This window comes from Amblyomma americanum, chromosome 11 (genome assembly GCF_052857255.1).
Source record: "Amblyomma americanum isolate KBUSLIRL-KWMA chromosome 11, ASM5285725v1, whole genome shotgun sequence".
In the NCBI taxonomy this organism is placed as follows: domain Eukaryota; kingdom Metazoa; phylum Arthropoda; class Arachnida; order Ixodida; family Ixodidae; genus Amblyomma; species Amblyomma americanum.
The window spans coordinates 27372448-27389247 of record NC_135507.1 but is presented as its reverse complement, the minus strand read 5'-3'; the positions used below and the strand labels follow the sequence as shown (position 1 = coordinate 27389247).

At 46.0% G+C, this 16800-nt stretch overlaps 2 protein-coding genes across 2 annotated transcripts; both read right to left on the bottom strand.

Annotated features, from left to right (window-relative positions):
- Positions 1-345: 345 nt before the first annotated feature.
- Positions 346-5854, bottom strand: LOC144110075 (NHL repeat-containing protein 2). Its single transcript, XM_077642890.1, has 4 exons — positions 5555-5854; positions 4334-5249; positions 4049-4271; positions 346-2761 (listed from the first exon to the last, which is right to left on the bottom strand). The coding sequence occupies exons 1-4, from the start codon at positions 5727-5729 to the stop codon at positions 2027-2029; spliced, it is 2049 nt and encodes a 682-aa protein (XP_077499016.1). The 5' UTR covers positions 5730-5854; the 3' UTR covers positions 346-2026.
- Positions 5855-7136: 1282 nt separating this feature from the next.
- LOC144110074 (secreted frizzled-related protein 5-like) lies at positions 7137-16342 on the bottom strand. Its single transcript, XM_077642889.1, has 2 exons — positions 15284-16342; positions 7137-12196 (listed from the first exon to the last, which is right to left on the bottom strand). Exons 1-2 carry the CDS (start codon positions 15852-15854, stop codon positions 11901-11903), a joined length of 867 nt encoding a protein of 288 aa, XP_077499015.1. The 5' UTR covers positions 15855-16342; the 3' UTR covers positions 7137-11900.
- Between the last annotated feature and the right edge of the window lie 458 nt (positions 16343-16800).

The following is a 16800-nucleotide window of genomic DNA, read 5'->3' as shown; positions in this document are numbered from 1 at the left end:
GTTCAACGTTTTGGGGCTGGTGATGCAGGTGTAGTGGCTGCACCGAGGCAAAATTTTTCCACGCGATATTGTGGTGCGGTTGTTTGCGAAGTGCGGGATTTCGCGGCACGACGAAGTGCTGTGGTTGTTAACGAAGTGCGAGATTTCGGTGGACGACGACGTCTGAACAACGAACTGTGAGACCACAGCAGTGATGACGAGCAGCACTAATGAGGGTGATGGTGCAAGTGTGGACGAGTAGTCCACAAGTAATAATGATGAAGGATTGCAGGGTGAATGTTACATCACAGTGAACATGAGGTTATTTAAAAGCAGACATGTAATTCACATCTGGGCAGAATTGCATTTTCGACTTGATTGAGCAAAATCTATAACGTGGCCACCAAGGCACCACACATTAGTCACTGCCCTTTCGATACTTGCAAATAGAAATAAAATCTCCAAAAGCAGTTCTCCACTGAGCATATGGACAGCCTATGAAAAATGCAATACCTTACCTCTCAGGACAATTGTTAGCTGCAGTTCATACATTGCTGCACTGATCTACAGCAAATCAGCACAAATCCTAGCATCACAAATCATCAGCACAAAGACTGCACCTCAGGCCTCCTAACTTTATTTTAAGCTCGTGGAAAATTTAAAAACTAAAATTTTCAGATTGCCAAGCTTAAAACTATGTGTGTACTTTGGTTCAGTACAAAAGGCAAAACTCGTCAGCAAGCAAGCACTATTGCCCTTCTGCACTGAACATGTAATATCACAAGGTTTTCTGTGGCAAGACAGCTACTTGAAAAATACTGACAACTGATGGTTGATCTCGTACATGAATGGTAGTTTCTTGCAGAATGCTAAGTAGGAATTCCCATTTACACAGGACTGCACTACACCATTTAGAAACACTTCAATATTCTGAAAACAAAATGTGGCAGGGCTTAGAGCATACAGCTTACCTCCTTTAAGTCACACATGAAAATACTGCTTTATGCTTGTGCAATATATGAGACAAGCAAATGGTACCTCATTTTCAAGTAATATTGCAAGTCATTGCAAAAGTTCACGGAAATCACATACTCCAGCCACCCTAATTCTCACTTTTCCACTTAAATACAAACTAGCTTCCTTCAAGCAGAACAGTTATTGCAAAATGTAAGCATTCACATATTGTCCGGTGGTTAAAAAGAGGGCATCGATGTAAAGCTTTGCTTTATGAAAGTATTGGTTTATGAAAGTGCGATCTGCCGCTTTGTAATCACAAAGAAATGTATGTAATGCTTTCTTTCTCTACCAGTTAAGACACAGTTAGTGTGGATCATGGTAGTCTTTCCAAACACAAACACCTGCAATTGTTATGAATAGCTGGTACAGCATACCCTTTCAACAGCAACACCTTGCTTCAACAAGCCTGCTAAACCTTACAAGCTGGGACACATCCTGTACAAAACTCTCATACCCTGTCATACAATCCGACAGCACTGAAGGGGAAGTTAATGCTGGAACCAACTAAAACCCTCTGATAGAGTTGGCACCCCGCAACAGCAAGATGCGCACGTGTCTGCAATTTTCTTTTTAGCTTGCACACTCAAATGGCTGTATTCACAATCATTTAAGAACTTCAGCACAACAGCACTGCCTACCATATCACATTTGCTTTTCATTTTTCCAATGCGCATACAATTAAGGCTCCTCCAGAAAACTCACTGATGCTAGTAAGCGCCTTTTCAAAAAACATCACAGGCACTGGAAGCTGCTGGTGACACAAGGATTTTCACTTTTAGCTTTTCTTTTTCAAGCCTATCAAAGGACTTCAGTGAGAAATGGTGCATGACAGGCAGGAACTAATTTAACGTGATTGCAAATGCTGCACCTTCATATGCAAGTTGCTTCGAGAATTTGGCTCCTGATTTGCTGATATCAGCTGTACTTACCACTTTCATGCCAGCAAATTCTATAGGCTTCCCATAGCACAAGCTTATTAGCTGAAATTACAAAAGGCAAGGCAGTGCACATTCTCTTGATTATGCATTAATCACACATACATGTTCTTAGAGAAGAGAAAGCTCTGTTTTGCTGGACCGCACCTATCTACACAAACTGAAAGCAAGAAGGCAAATGAACGGGGCACACAAACATCACCGCAGCAAAGGTAAAGGTCAAAGGTCACATGAACATTCACACATGGATCACTGTAGTCATCCTCCAACTTCAACTCAACAGTAACTGGATTTCCAGGCTCAAGGGTCCCCAATGGTAAAGGATTTTGCCTCCATGCTTCTGGGTTGGAATGTACTTTCCATTTGTTCAGCGCTCCGGCAGCCAGGCCATCTGGGGGCTCAATACAGAGATGCAGCCAACCGCCAGGTGCCAGCTCCATGTGGCACACATGCTTGCTGCTCCTCAGCTCATCACAGTCAATGGCATGCGGAACAGTAACAGCAAGTGCCTCAACATGACCAGAGGTCAAGTCAACCACCTTGATGCAGTGGTTATTTGTGTCCGCCACATACAAGACAGAGTCCAGGACACAAAGTCCTCCAGGTTCGTTGAGGCCGGCTGCCTTTGAACAAGAGCTTGAACTTTCACCTCTCGCACATCCAAGAAATGTCGTGCATGCGCGTTTCTCCACATCCACTTCTCGTACCTTGTGGTTGTAGCTGTCTGCTACATAAAGCCTTTCCTTGGTGGCGCTCCAGGCCACACCAAGAGGGTGTTGAAGCTTTGCCTCCAAGGCCACACCATCTGTATCACCAAAGCAGAACAGGTCCTGTGGAAGTGAAAAGACAACAAAAACAACAAAAATTAATCAAATGTTGCATGTGGCCGATGCTAAGTGCAGGTTATACCTCTAGGATCGCTCGTTTTCGGGTTATATTTTTTCTAGAATTCTGGGGGTAAAAATAGCGCACTATTTATCATGTTCGTAATTTAATTTTTCAAGGACCCTTCTGTATTTTGGGCGTTTAGGGTAGCTTTAAAATAACCCCAAACTAACGAAAACATTTTATATGTATATATTTGGTTATTTTTACCTTGCTATATTTTTGTTTCTTACTTTCGTGAACATCCCTAAGTGACAGGTGCTACCCAGAATCTGTATGCCAGAAGGATATATATTTTTTTCTTATTTATTGCAATTATTGCATCGTATAAATTATCGCCACACACAGCATTTCCTCATTCATGCTATAACTCCCCTCCTTCATTACATATTCATAACAAAAACTCTCTTCATGAGAACAGCAATTCACTGTTCATTAGCATAAGTGCTACTTGAAAAAATGATGCCACTGAGATGTTAGGTCAATGCCTGTGTTTTTGCTGCTTGCTTTTGGCAGGCACATTTTGTACTTACTCTTATGTTAAGCCATGCTGTAAATAACCAGCTTTAAAAAAGGCTTAAAACCATCAGAAAGTGAAGCACTGCCTTTAGTTTAGTGCTTGCAGGTTTTTGCACTGGCAAGCTGTATTTTCTTAAGGGCACTTCTTTCTTCTGTGTGACAACGGCTGGCATATAATACAAGCAATACAAGGTCCATTCGGGAAATTTTTATAAAACAAATATAATGCACAACTGTACAATGAGCGCAAAGTGTCTTCTTGCGGTTGCGTCTTGTGCTACACTGTTCCTTTCTCAGGAGCCTGTGGAGAGTTATACATGGTATACCAACTTCCTTTGGGCGTACGGTGCTCCACCCTTTCGGAGAGGGCCTCCTTTTTGCCTAAGCAAATGGGTTCACCTCATTTGTGCATTGCTGCAATTCAACGTCAACCAGCATGTGCAAGAGTCTAAGTTATTGACCTGTTCAGCAGCCAGTGGCGAACCTGATACAACTCTGGAAACATCATCAGCGTTCCATCTGTTCTTTTTTTTTCCATTTCCTTGTTTTTTTTAGCCCATTGTCAAAGGCTGAGAAAGCCACCAGGCTCTTTCTCACTCTGCATTTTTGGGTAGAAATCAGGTTTAGCCTAATTTTTAAGAAAGTGCTCGAGGTGCAAATATCGGGTACTAACAGGTTTTACCCAGAATCGAAAAACCCTGTATATATCTCACCATTGGATTCAGTCCTCCACCGATAAGGTTTTTAACTTTTCCGTCCAGCAGGGATAAGGTTCTTATGGACGAACTCTCACTGTCGGCAATGTGCAGAGAGCAAGGCGGTTGGAAACAAATGCCCGATGGCTGGGCAAATGTTGCCCGCAGAGGGTAGCTGTTGTTCCTGTTTCCTTCTTCACCACTCCCAGCAATGCACACGCAGGTACCTTTCCTGAAGGCCCTAAAAGCAACAGAGTAATACTCATCATATTTTACATTACTAAAGAAGCAACGTCCACTTACTTCTTCTGGAAGAGTTCGCTGTCTTGGAAGAAGAATGCCCATATCTGGTGTGAGCCAGCCATTGCTATGAACAGTACATCATTCACTAAGCAAATGTCCCACGGTGAGCTGAGTGACTGCTGTGGTCCAAGATGGCCTCCTAGAGTGTCCGTCCCTTGCTTCCCGGTACCGGCCAAGGTACGTACCACCTTGTTTTCAATGTCGACCTCACGAATGGCATGATTTCCTGTGTCAGCTACAAGCACGGTATGTGCACCTCGCCAGAGGATGCCTTGGGGGTCCCGAAACCGAACTACATCAAAGGGGCCATCTCGATAACCAGGTTCATATCCCCCAACGGCTTCAAGCACTCTGCCACTACTGTTCGTAACAAGAATACGATGGTGACCAGTATCCGCTATTACGAGTTTTGTCCCGGTAGCACTGACTTTTGCCGGGAAGAGCAGGTGCCCGGTAGGGAGAGCTCCTGGAGTTAATGGCAAATGGCTTAGTGCCGTCGGCTGAAAGTATCCAAGTGCAATCCGGCAAAAGGGCACAAGAAGCCGAACTGCCCCTTCGCCAACGAGAAAAAGCAACGCCTGTCCGGACGGTCCGAGGACCACCAAGGTTGGCCAGCAGTTAATCCTCAAGCGCTTCCAAAGCAAGCTTTGCGCGTCGTTCACTACGGGATGAGTGATACCGAGGCGCTGCAGGGCTTTGCTGACGCTGGACAGCTCCTTCTCTCCGTCGAACTTGGCCGAATGCACGCCGACCACCAAAAGTCCCGAATCCACAGGGAACTGCCGCTCGAGACGTTTGACAACAGGAAGCACATGTTGACAGTTGATGCAGCAGTAGGTGAAAAAGTCCAGCACAACGATCCGGCCGCGCAGATCGGGGCTCGTCAACGGCCGCGATGTGTTTATCCATTCCAAATCTGCAAAGGAAACGCAATTTGGACACTGCACATCTCCGATTTTCCGTCATTTGCTAAAACGCAGCATGTTAAAAACCTCCGATTCCCGATTCGTACACAAAGCACGTTACCAAGCAGCTAGCCAGAAAAATCAGCCTTGCCGCGCAGGCTCTGCGATGACAGGAACCAAGCTATGAGAAACGCAAATCAGATAGTCGCAGTGCACCCACATGCGCGCCATTAACTAGCCGCTGTCCGCACAAAAAAGTTCGAGTGGCTGCATTTCAAAGGCAACTGCGATAAGTTGACAATAAAACAAAACTTACCTGTTCCAAACTCAGTAACGATGAAAGGATCGTCCGAGTTTGAAACTTCAGCAATGTATTTTGTGATCAATGTGTCCTGCTCACTTTCTTCTGCCGCACAATACTGACTTTCAAACTCTTCTTGAGCGCTTCGAAGTTTGATCAGTGAAGTTGGAAAGTTGTCAAAAGGATCCATGTTTCAAATCGGACGGACACACCCTGCGTCAACAAACGCATGCAGCAAGCAAACACAGGATATGGATAGAGTACTGGCCAAGCTTGGTGCAGAAGCAGTAGGAAATCACTCAACCCATGGTTCAACCAATGCTGCAATCAACAGCAGTTGTCGATCACAGAAGTTTTTATCGCATCATTTAAATACCGCATACTGACTTCGTAGTTTTGAACTTTTTATTTGACCTAAAAGCAGAAATTTTAAGTGTTGTCGCGCCACCTGCAGGTGAAAATTGGAGAGCGGCAGCGTTGGGAGTGCCCAACGTTTATGGGAGTGGCAGCGTTAATAATTTATTGAGAAAGTGCTGCGTCTGCAAAATATATATCCAAAGATTTTTTTAATATAATTTCAAAAGTTTTACGAATTAAATAACCGTATTTTGAAACTTTCGATAATGTCAGTATGCAGAACAGCTTCCGCCAAAATAAGACTGTGTTTTTTTTTGTTTCCCATTCGTTCTGTTATCCTTAAAATTGGCTGACGGGCACTAACAAGTGCTCCGGCACACTCTGGCACTGACGGGTGAGAACCATCGGGACAACGAGACGTTTTCGTGGTCTGCTTGCCGTTGCCCCGCTATCCATATCTATCTATCTACATTTCGAAAAGCGGGAAACTTGAAAGGGCTATGAAACTGGAAAGACCAAGGTATATCGGCAAAAAAAAAGAATGATAGCTTTTTGGGTGCGAACGTAAGGACTTATTTTGCTGAACTAACCCAGCAACTTATATAGCCATGCGAAAGACATTTTTAGTGCTGTGATCTTGCAGGTGACAGGGAACAAAGTTTGAGCATCCAATTATCGATTACCCCAGAATTGCACGTGACAAGCATACTTCTTCCTGTTTTCTAATTTCCTCTAGGTGCATATCCAGAAGTCTTTTTGAACTCTAGTAAAAGATAACAAAAAAATTTTGTTTGTGCAAACTGGTTCCCGTTCGAATGTATTGGAGGGTGCAGGTTCCCACAGGAGTTTTCGGAACATAAAAATTACAGCAAACCTTTATTACTGGTTGCTGGGCCGCCTCAGCATGCAGCCATGAGCTGCTTTGGGCATGCTTTGCATTTCCCCATGCAGCCTCCACAATGCACCCCTCAATGCGTGGTTGTGAATCTAGGAAACGAGAAGATTCAGGTTTTTTTGAAATTTCGGTGATCTTAAAACTTTTGTGGGCACATCTACGTGTGTGTGCCTTCTGTGTCTATGTTTCTTTGCACTACTTAATGCAATGCATTCAGCCAACTAGCTCGACTTCAAAGTGTGCTGAATTTTGCCAAAAGTGCAGCAAACTGTGGCACTAATGATCTGGGCTGGAAAGGTGGCACGTAGGTAACTGCATGCACAGAATGAAGTCGGACAAGAAAAGGAATAAATTACGACACTTTATTCACTAAAAGCTTATCACAGCCAAGGGACTACAAGTGGCATCCCTATCAAGCATCCATGCTAGGTACAGGAAAATAACATAGTATTCACAAGTTCGTACAAAACAACTAAAAGCACACTTTAGAAAAACAAAAATGACAAAATGCACACAAAAGATGAACACTGAAATTGTGGGCATGCCAGTTAATAATGACTTTGTTACGCCAGCCTACTGGCCAACGCATCCATGGCACTTGACACCTTTGCAGGAACCACTGATGATTAAACATCAGTGTCATTTCAAAGTGACAGGTTAGATCGTCTTGTTCCTTCATCTTGGCACACAAAAACAGCAGCGGCGACTGCTGCCACACAAGGCAAACACAATACCCTTTGGCACAGAGAGATGACTCGACGGCTCGGAGCAAGTATGCGGCAGTAAAAACATGGCCGGCAACCTTGCTTGACCCTTACTCATACTTTACTTTCACAACAAACTGAACAAAATTGTGACCTGTCCTGGGAAGACAGAGTTGGCACAGTGAAAGAAAAAAAAAATAGGAAAGGTGCAGGCAATGACAAGAAGAACTGAAGTAAAAGCAAACTACAGAATGTGACCTCTAGTTGGTGGTATTAAGCAGGCAGTATTAGAAGGCATAAAAGGATCATTGAAGACAAAGTTCCACCAGCGAGCACCTTTTACACATAGGCATAAGTGATGAAGCAACACTATGCCATTTCATTTTCATCAAAAGCAGGTTTTTTAACGCTACAAATGTGGAAAATGCCTGTTTTATAGAGAAATCAATATATCCTCCATCTTCTCGCTGAAGCATAACAGACAGCAGCCAGACAACACAGCACTTTCAAACCTCTTAATAAACGAGCTAAATATGTGCCACTAAATTGTTCACCATAAAACCTGCACCAGCGAATATATATGCAGCTGAAAGTGAACTGCAACTCACGACATCAATGTCAAAGTAGTAGAGATCAAGTAGCTCCCGTAGAAGAATTAATAAAAAAGCTATTATAAATCTGTAAAAAATTTGGCAACAGTATACTAAACCTAGTAAAATGCCACAGTATTTCAAGCCAAAACGCCTTTACTTGTACTTTAAAGAAGAAACTGGGGTAGCATCTATAAAAGCCATACCTGCTTGTATGTCCTGCTTGCAGGTAAGCTCAGGAGTGGGCAATAGAGCATTCATGAGTAGGTCAGATACCAAACATAACTGCAAATATTCTGTGCACTGGACTGATGATTAGATCTTATGGCAAAGCTTCAGAATGAACTACTCGTACATCTATGAACACAGCACTTAAAAGCAGCAGCAAAAAAAAAAAAAGATGACATAAATGCAAAATCACATTCAAACAAAATAAATGACAGTGGCAAACTTGTCACTGAATTGTGCAGTCGCTGCAGTTAATAGAACTTGTAAGATGTAACAAAGAGACAGCTAAGTATAAACTAAAAGTCTTGGATGTTGAAGTGGCATCCACCTCAGGTTGCGTTCTATCCTCCATCACTTTATTGACAGATGCTACGATTTCTGTCATATTAGCACAACCCTACTCAATTCCCCGATGACCACTCTGCTTGCAGGGGAACATAGAACAGTTAGAACTCACCGCTACAATGTAGCGCGTATGTTTGACATGAACCAACTTGGCAGAGAGCAAGGGCTTTGGGAAGTACGACAGATGTGACAAAGCCTGCGACCAGTTCCAACTGATCACATCCGCAAGTGCACAGTCCTCGATGTTGATACAGGTGGCAAACGTCTCACGACAGACAAGATTCGCATCATCACAAGCACAGCACCAGTTGCATAACAAGGCATACAGAATACAGAAGGGAAGCAGTTTGAGTATCGCAACCCAAATACGCCGTACAGCAAGGCTCCAGTTACAAGTATGCAAAATTTGTTTGTGGTAAAAAAAAAAAAATGGGTAAAGCTGGGACCCAGCAGAGGATGAGGTCGGACGTTGGCAGCAAGGAGGGTTTTTAATGGCTCGTGAGCAAGTCCGTGAAAATGCAGATAGAGGAACAACAGCAAATGGATGTTCAGAAAGCCATCATGTAGCTTTGCAATTTGGATCGAAAGTTGGTCGCACTGTGGAACACATGAAAACTTGGCATGTGGTCTGAACCCCGGGTAGCACACCCTCGACCCATACAGTCAACTCTGCTCAATCTGACACGAGCAATGGGCAGTTTTGATGAAAAAGGCACATGGGTGTAATGGCTAAGCTACTAAGCTCTCCTCATATTAAGCTTATGGCATTGTGAAAGCACTTCTTTAAACACAGCCACTCGGGAAAGCATCCAATGTTAAATATAAATAAACCACCGGAAAAGGTAAAATAGATGCTTCATTCACAGTAATATTAGGAGATGGTAGAGGTGCTTACTGAAACGTGCTTTTCAACATTGTCAAAATTGACTGCAGAACCTGGCAACTAAACAAAAACATTACTTTCTCATTTTGTTCCCCTTATAGTTTTTTGATATGCTGACAGCTAAAATAAAAAAGGCTGATAACCCTGATCTAAACGCGCTTTAGAATAAGCATACTCTTGAGTAGGTTTGATGTCACAAGCAATGAATGCCAATAAAGATCTCTACTGGAACTAAAATTTTTTGCAGTAAAGAAATTTTAAAGCAACATACCATCGCATGCACCCTTTCAACTTTATGCATTTGGGCATCGAAATATGGCCACCGCAGCTAGGATTAAACCCGTGAGCTTGGAAGCAGCAGCCAAATTTCTCCAATAAAGAAAGTCTTAAGATTTTGCACATAGGCCTGGTTAAAGCTGCCTGCCATGTGAGGTTCTTCTGCAGAGATGGACAGCGCTGCAAGCTACAAGTAGGAGCTGCAAGTAGGTCACGAATGCTACAGAACAGTTAGGAGCAACATAATTAATAATAATAATTGGTTTTTTGGGAAAGGAAATGGCGCAGTATCTGTCTCATATATCTTTGGACACCTGAACCACTGCTGCACCGTAAGGGAAGGGATAAAGGAGGGAGTGAAAGAAGAAAGGAAGAATAGGTGCCTTAGTGGAGGGCTCCGGAATAATGACCACCTGGGGATCTTTAACGTGCACTGACATCTCACAGCACACGGGTGCCTTAGCCTTTTTATGGAGGAAAAACTGCTGGGTTGAAAAATTCAACCACAACTTCACCAGGAAGATGCTGCAAACAGACTGCTTGAAAAGACAAAAACGGTGTGAATAATTACTGACAAGAACAAAAAATCTGTCATTTCAACTGCAGTGCATCACGGTAGCATACAGATCACCAGCAAAAGGTCACGCACACAAAATAGCATGCACATGATGAAAAGCTGCGTCAAGAAGACTTCTTGAAATGCAAGGCTCTGCATAAAAAGCCATGCCTGTCAAAAAAGTACAAAGTCTGCACTGATATGGAACCCACTAAAAGTGCAACTAGGACAACACCCTTCAATCACCACGAGACCTCCACATATTACCTCGTACCTCCCCTCCTCCCCTCAACTGTATTTCTCCTTTCTAGCGAAAAAAAAAATGGCTCCTAATTCACTGCCACTGTGCGATATCTGCTAACTAAAATAAATCACGTGGCACAAGGAATTTATAATTAAATGAAGCCTTGCTGCTTAAACAGCAGACTGTGTGCTGGTAAAGATATTTCACGGAGACTGCATTCCCTGTTCAGAAATGTCGGCACTGATTTGATGGCCTGTCGCACTCATTTTAGTGGGGCCTTCAATCAGGCACACACTCGCACCATTAGGCTGCTGCAGTCTTACACGGCTATGATTGTGACACTTGCCATCTTTCTTTGCATTAAAGCCACCTCACCTTTCCCATAATGAGCAGAGTGTTCTGGCCCGGAAAGCCACAAATGATGTGTCACTGGAGCCATCCATGCTCTACTCTTAAAATTAACAACATAGTCACGCAATGTCCAAATTAGGTCACCAGTTACAAGCAAGCCAATAAGGCATATTTCCTATGTGCCCAAGACCAGTGGTTCTCAAACAAAGCGTTTGTCATATGTCTCATATGGGCCCGTCAGAGTGTCACTGTAAAGGCTGAACGATACGATGAGGAAGAAAGTGCATATGATTGCTATCAATTTTTAGTTCCAATCGGTTATGTTTTAGTTTCAATTAGCCATTAAACAGCTGTTTCGCAAACCTACTTTTTGGTCAAAGTAAAAGCAAAAGATTTAAAGACAAGGCAACACTTTCCCTAGGCGAGTATTTTTTCACCAGAAAACTGCAATGGCTGCCATTATTTTCACAAAGTAGGCTCAGGAGTTGCACTTCTTGATTAGGAACCCCCTCCCTTCTTACCACTTCCTCCTCCAAATCTTAACAATAAACCTGTCCAGGGTCCTCCTAGAATACATAATGCCTTGACGCTAGGGGACAACTGATATATAAACTGCTTTGAAAATGTATACACATCTTGAAAAGGCACACATGCATACGCTTGTTTTGGCTTTGTGCATGCGAGTTCTCCACCTCACTTTGTCCCCTGGCGACCCTAAACTTCATACTGATCGTGCCGATTTGAGAACCACTGTCCCAGACATATGCACCGAGAACACCACATATGGCACGTCTACCACTTTGGCTGTAATCCAGCCGGAGAGATGGGCTACCCCGTGGTCCAGACCATCGTAAAGCTGAAGAGGGCACGAGACTGAGAGACCAGCTGCACGCCCTCCAAGGAGACACCGCAGCGCATCACCCTGTGATGGACTAGTGCTGCAGCGGGTTGGCACAGTCGACACCGCGCATGAGCCGCAGTGCTTTGCGGAACGCCTGGGTGCGGCGCCAGGGCACGATGAGAAGGGGCGCCAGGCTCCCGTTCTCCGCACGCAACCCCATAAGCAGCAGCTGTCCCTTGAGCGGGCCACAGCAACGTTCAAAGTCGGGGGCCTTGAGGACGGGGCGCCGAAGCTGGCGCCGCGGCAGACCCTGGCGCAGCTTGAGCAGCTTCGAGCGCTTGCACTGCAGCTGCGATCCTTGCAAACGCTTCACCCGGGCACGCACCACTGTGGTGAAGAGGCAAGAAGAGTGTGAGAAAGCAAGAAGCGATAATAGATGCAAAGAAATGATTCACATCTTTTTATCCCCTTCAGCGAAATGCAAGCACTATAAAATTCCTCATTACAAAGTACACTGTTCCCAAATGTGGATGGAATGAAATGATTTTGGATGTCAAAAACCATTCTTAAAATGGACACCTCTATGTTTTATGGAACTCTGGTACGGCTCCAGTGAAAGTGTGTTTTCATCTGCATGTTTCATAAGTATGAGCGCATTAAAGTACGTAAAATAAGCTTGTTTATATATATAACGACTTCATATCACATGATACAGAAAAAGAACTATGGCATACCTTGAAAGCAGTTCCGAGTCACAACATGGACATTAGATGAGCCAACAGAAATCGCATAATTGATAATCGGAGATGGTGAGAACTTTTTCTGTCGATTCTCTGAGCACTTACAAAAATTTTTAAACCTCCCCCTCCCAATGCATGCACCTGGAGGGGTTAAGCGTGCGAGCTACACCAAGGCTGTAACGCACATGCTGCAGCGAACGTTCTGGATTGGTTTGAAACCACGGGTTTTTTTTTCTAAAGTACACCAAAATCTCAATACTATAACTGCTTCTGCAGTGCACTGCTGTTAAAAATGCACTAGGTAATCGAAATGACAGACAGGAGCAGAACGCTGTAAGCACTCAACCGTGACGAGTCAAGTGCTTATAATTATGAGGCAGCTGCACTCGTGAATGGTATGGCACTGAGAACAAGGGCACAGATTGATGCTGAAAAAATGTTTCATATATAAAAAGATTGCATGAACAGAGCTTATGAATGGGCTAGTTGGCTGACAAACCAACTGATAACTGTGGACAGTTGGGTGGCACAAACAACAAGGACTAAGCAGGTATGGTGGACCCAGCCAGTACAGGAATGTGCAGGGAAGGCAAAGCAAAAAAAATCAAAAGTACAGTTTATTATTAGGTTTGGTTTATGGGGGTTTAACGTCCCAAAGCGACTCAGACTATGAGAGACGCCGTAGTGAAGGGATCCGGAAATTTTGACCACCTGGGGTTCTTTTACGTGCACTGACATCGCACAGCACACGGGCCTCTAGAATTTCGCCTCCATCGAAATTCGACCGCCGCGGCCGGGATCGAACCCGCGTCTTTCGGGCCAGCAGCCGAGCGCCGTAACCGCTCAGCCACAGCGGCGGCCACACTGCCTTTGATGAAAGGGAGTGCTCTAGAGGACACTTTACTCCCTGTTTATACTCCTTTCTGTTTAGAGTGTAGAAAGGGGACAGCGCATATTACATGGTCATGGAGACTCAGTTTATTATTATCATTGTCATCACATCAGCCTGACTACGCCCACTGCAAGGCAGAGACCTTTCCCGTGTCTCTCCAGTTAACCCTGTCCTTTGGCAACTGTGGCCACAATGTAAAGAAAGCACCACTTTTCAGCCTGCACTTTTCATTTATGTTAAAGGAAAAATATGCTAATCATTTGAGAACATATGCCATATTTTACCCACATGTGGTCACATGGTGGGATATTTGTGTAATACCAGGACTTCACTGCACAGTGTCACCTAATCTAGTTCTGTGTGGATTTCGTCACCACACTAAATTTATAAATCCTCATTTGATCCGTACTAAGAAGCTCGATTGTATCAATATGAGGCAAGGTCTCTTAATTTGAGCCTCAATCTCGTGACACGTTTTCAACAATTGTCAGTCCCTTTATATGTTCAAAGCGTTATACAAATAAAGCAAATAATTGCCCCAATTGGTACTGCCCCGTGTAAAACTGCTTTTTCATTGAGTTATTTGTCATACAACCTGCCCAAGAGCAAGTCTTAGTCCAATAATGAAGTGAAATCGAGCAATTGTGTCACCCAGTACATTTGATCTGTAAACAAAACAAGCTGAATGAAGTAACTGTAGAAGGTAAACAAAGCAAGTTTACATGTCCCTTTTAACTATGCACTGTTCGCCAGCCTTATGATGAAAATGAATGCACATAATGATGCAAATGCTATTTTTACTTCATGTATCTCATTCTGACTTTTGTCATGTGGTTAATTGACAGACCAATTTCCCGCACTGTTCAAAGTTACTAGACAGACCATGTGAGACCCTGAGACCTACGAGAATAGAAGCTGAAGTTGTTTACAAAGCGAGCACTATGTCATTCTGTTTTTCTCACGCAGGCATTTATAATAAGTGTGCTGCCGATAAACTAGTGCTGCGAGTCCAGTACAGTATTACAGTATGCATGCAAAATAGACAGCAGATGGCAAGCATACCTATATTTTTCAAATGACTACACTTATGACAGCGAAACCTTACATGCAGGCAGGTTTTTTTAGTCTCTATGTTCGAATTGGGACATTGCAAATAGTTCACTATATGGAGGACGATCTACATTTTGAACGCTGGACTCAATGCCACCACATACTGCTTTTAAGCATCTGTACATGGCAAAACAAATAGGGCTATAGCAAGTCAAAAGCTTTGGATCATTAGGCAAAAAAAAGCCTACTTGTTGGTTTTATCTTGGCACATCAAAACTTGGGCACCAATGCTGGATGTTCAATCAAACAAAGCCAAGAGAAAACTGGGAGAACGCAAAACAATGCACCTATCAATCTCACTAAACTTCAACAAAAGGGGTCTGTAACAAATGTGGCAGCTGAGTATGCAATCAATCTTTCAGTTCCTCGAGCAGCGAACAATGAGAATTCATTTCAACCTGTCAGCTGCGCAAGTCACGAGTACAGATGGTGATTACACAACGCTGGTGGCATGAAAAAAAAAAAAAATCCGCAGCGGATGCAACCGGCTACCAGCCTGCTAGTGAAGTTGTGCCGTGTTATGCGTTCACTGCAAAGCTAAACCGGACCGTTACAACGAACGTCCTCACCGACATTGTCACAGCGTGACGTCATGCTACGGGAAGCAGAGCGTAACGACCGCTGTCGAAAACACGTGGAAAGCAAACGAGTTACGGGGGATGACTCAAAAGCGGTCGTGCCAGTGGCTACATTGGGCGCGCCCAGTGGCCACCAACCCGCGCATGAACCTACCGAAGTCTGCGCGGCAGTAGTTGTCCACGAGCGACTCCGTGGTGTTCGCCTGTTGGCAAGCCTTGCAGGCGACGGAGGCCGAGGCCTCGCCGGTCGCGGCCGCGCTCTGGACGCCGATGCACATGTCATTGTCCAGGGGAAACTTGTCACAGCGGACCATGTCGGGCCACGGGTAGCCGTAGTGGGCCATAGTGGCCTCGCAGCCTCGACGCACGGCGTCGCACAGGCTTCGGCACGGGTAGATGGGCCGCTCGAGGCACACGGGTGAGAACAGCGAGCACAGGAAAAGCTGCGTGTCCGGGTGGCAGCGCCGGTTGACGAGCTGCACCCAGGAGCGGGCCTGCTGCTGCACCTCCGCCATGCTGTCGTGCTCGAGCAGATTGGGCAGCCGCATGCGCGTGTAGCCGATGCCCCGACACAGCGTCAGGTTGGACGGGATCTCCAGGCAGGTGGGCTGCGCCAGCCGTCCGGCCCAGTCGAACACGTCCACGCCGCTGGCCGCCGTCGCGGCAGCTGCCGCCGCTGCCGCCGCCGTCAGCAGCACCGGCAACAGCAGCGGGACGAACCCCATCACCGTGCTGCCCCCACCACAACCACGACCGATGAGGATGCTGCTGCGCCCGCCGCGCCCAGCTGCCGCCGCGGCGCGCCGCCAGCGGTTCCCGTCGTCCACGGCGAGGCAGTGCAGGCGAGCGAACGACGCCGCCGACGCTGCCGAATCTGTCGCGCACGCACAGCAGCGGCAACCTTGGGAAGAATCGGCGGCAGCCCCCCCAGTCGCCGCTGCTACCACCCGCCGGTGACTCCCCCCCAAAACCCCAACAACCGCGCCCTGCCGCCGCTGTTGCTCCCGTCCGCTTTCCTCGTCGCGCGTCGTCTGCTCTCCCCTCCGGGCCGTCGTCTGCTACCCGCGGGGGCTGTCTGTCAACGCACTCGCATGTCGCGACGGGCCCTCCGCCGCCCGCTCGAGCCGCGGCCGCCGTCTCCCTTTACCGTGCGATGACTCCACGCCTTCGGAAAGAGGAGCGCGCGCGCGCCGCCAGAAGCAGCAACACAAGCGTCGTCCGCTGAGAGACGAGACGCTTTTATCGCCCCCCCTCCGCACCCCTCCGCGCGTCGCACGTTCGTTGCTCGAGAGGCGGGCAGCTCGAGCTAGCCTCGTTCGTCGCGGCAGCCGAGGCGATAGGAGCCGGCGCACGCACGCACAGATCGAACAACGTGGTAAGAAAAATAACCGCGAGGGCGCAATGAAAAGGACAGGCGGAATGCAGACGACCATGCGCCCTGCCGCCGGACGAGAAAGGCCTGCGTCCTGTTGTGAAAGGGGAGGACCATTAATTGGAGGCGGAGGGGGTGCACGTGCAGCGTCTTTCCCTACCTTCAGGACGCGCTTCCCCGCTCCGCCCGCGCCCTTCCCCGCCGAACGGCGTTTAGACACGCACGTCAATCTCAACATCTACATACCGGCCCAGTAGATAAAAACAGGGAGGAGCCAGGCGCTTCCCGGTGTTGCGGTT

What these genes read in the sequence shown, in the direction of transcription:
- LOC144110075 (XM_077642890.1), bottom strand. Translation starts at nt 5,729, where the DNA reads ATGGATCCTTTTGACAACTTTCCAACTTCACTGATCAAACTTCGAAGC. An exon ending in AGCGAACTCTTCCAGAAGAA is followed by an intron (nt 4,272 to 4,333) that starts GTAAGTGGACGT and finishes TGTTGCTTTTAG; the next exon opens with GGCCTTCAGGAAAGGTACCT. An exon ending in GTGGAGGACTGAATCCAATG is followed by an intron (nt 2,762 to 4,048) that starts GTGAGATATATA and finishes TCACTTCCACAG; the next exon opens with GACCTGTTCTGCTTTGGTGA.
- LOC144110074 (XM_077642889.1), bottom strand. Translation starts at nt 15,854, where the DNA reads ATGGGGTTCGTCCCGCTGCTGTTGCCGGTGCTGCTGACGGCGGCGGCA. An exon ending in CTACTGCCGCGCAGACTTCG is followed by an intron (nt 12,197 to 15,283) that starts GTAGGTTCATGC and finishes TCTTCACCACAG; the next exon opens with TGGTGCGTGCCCGGGTGAAG.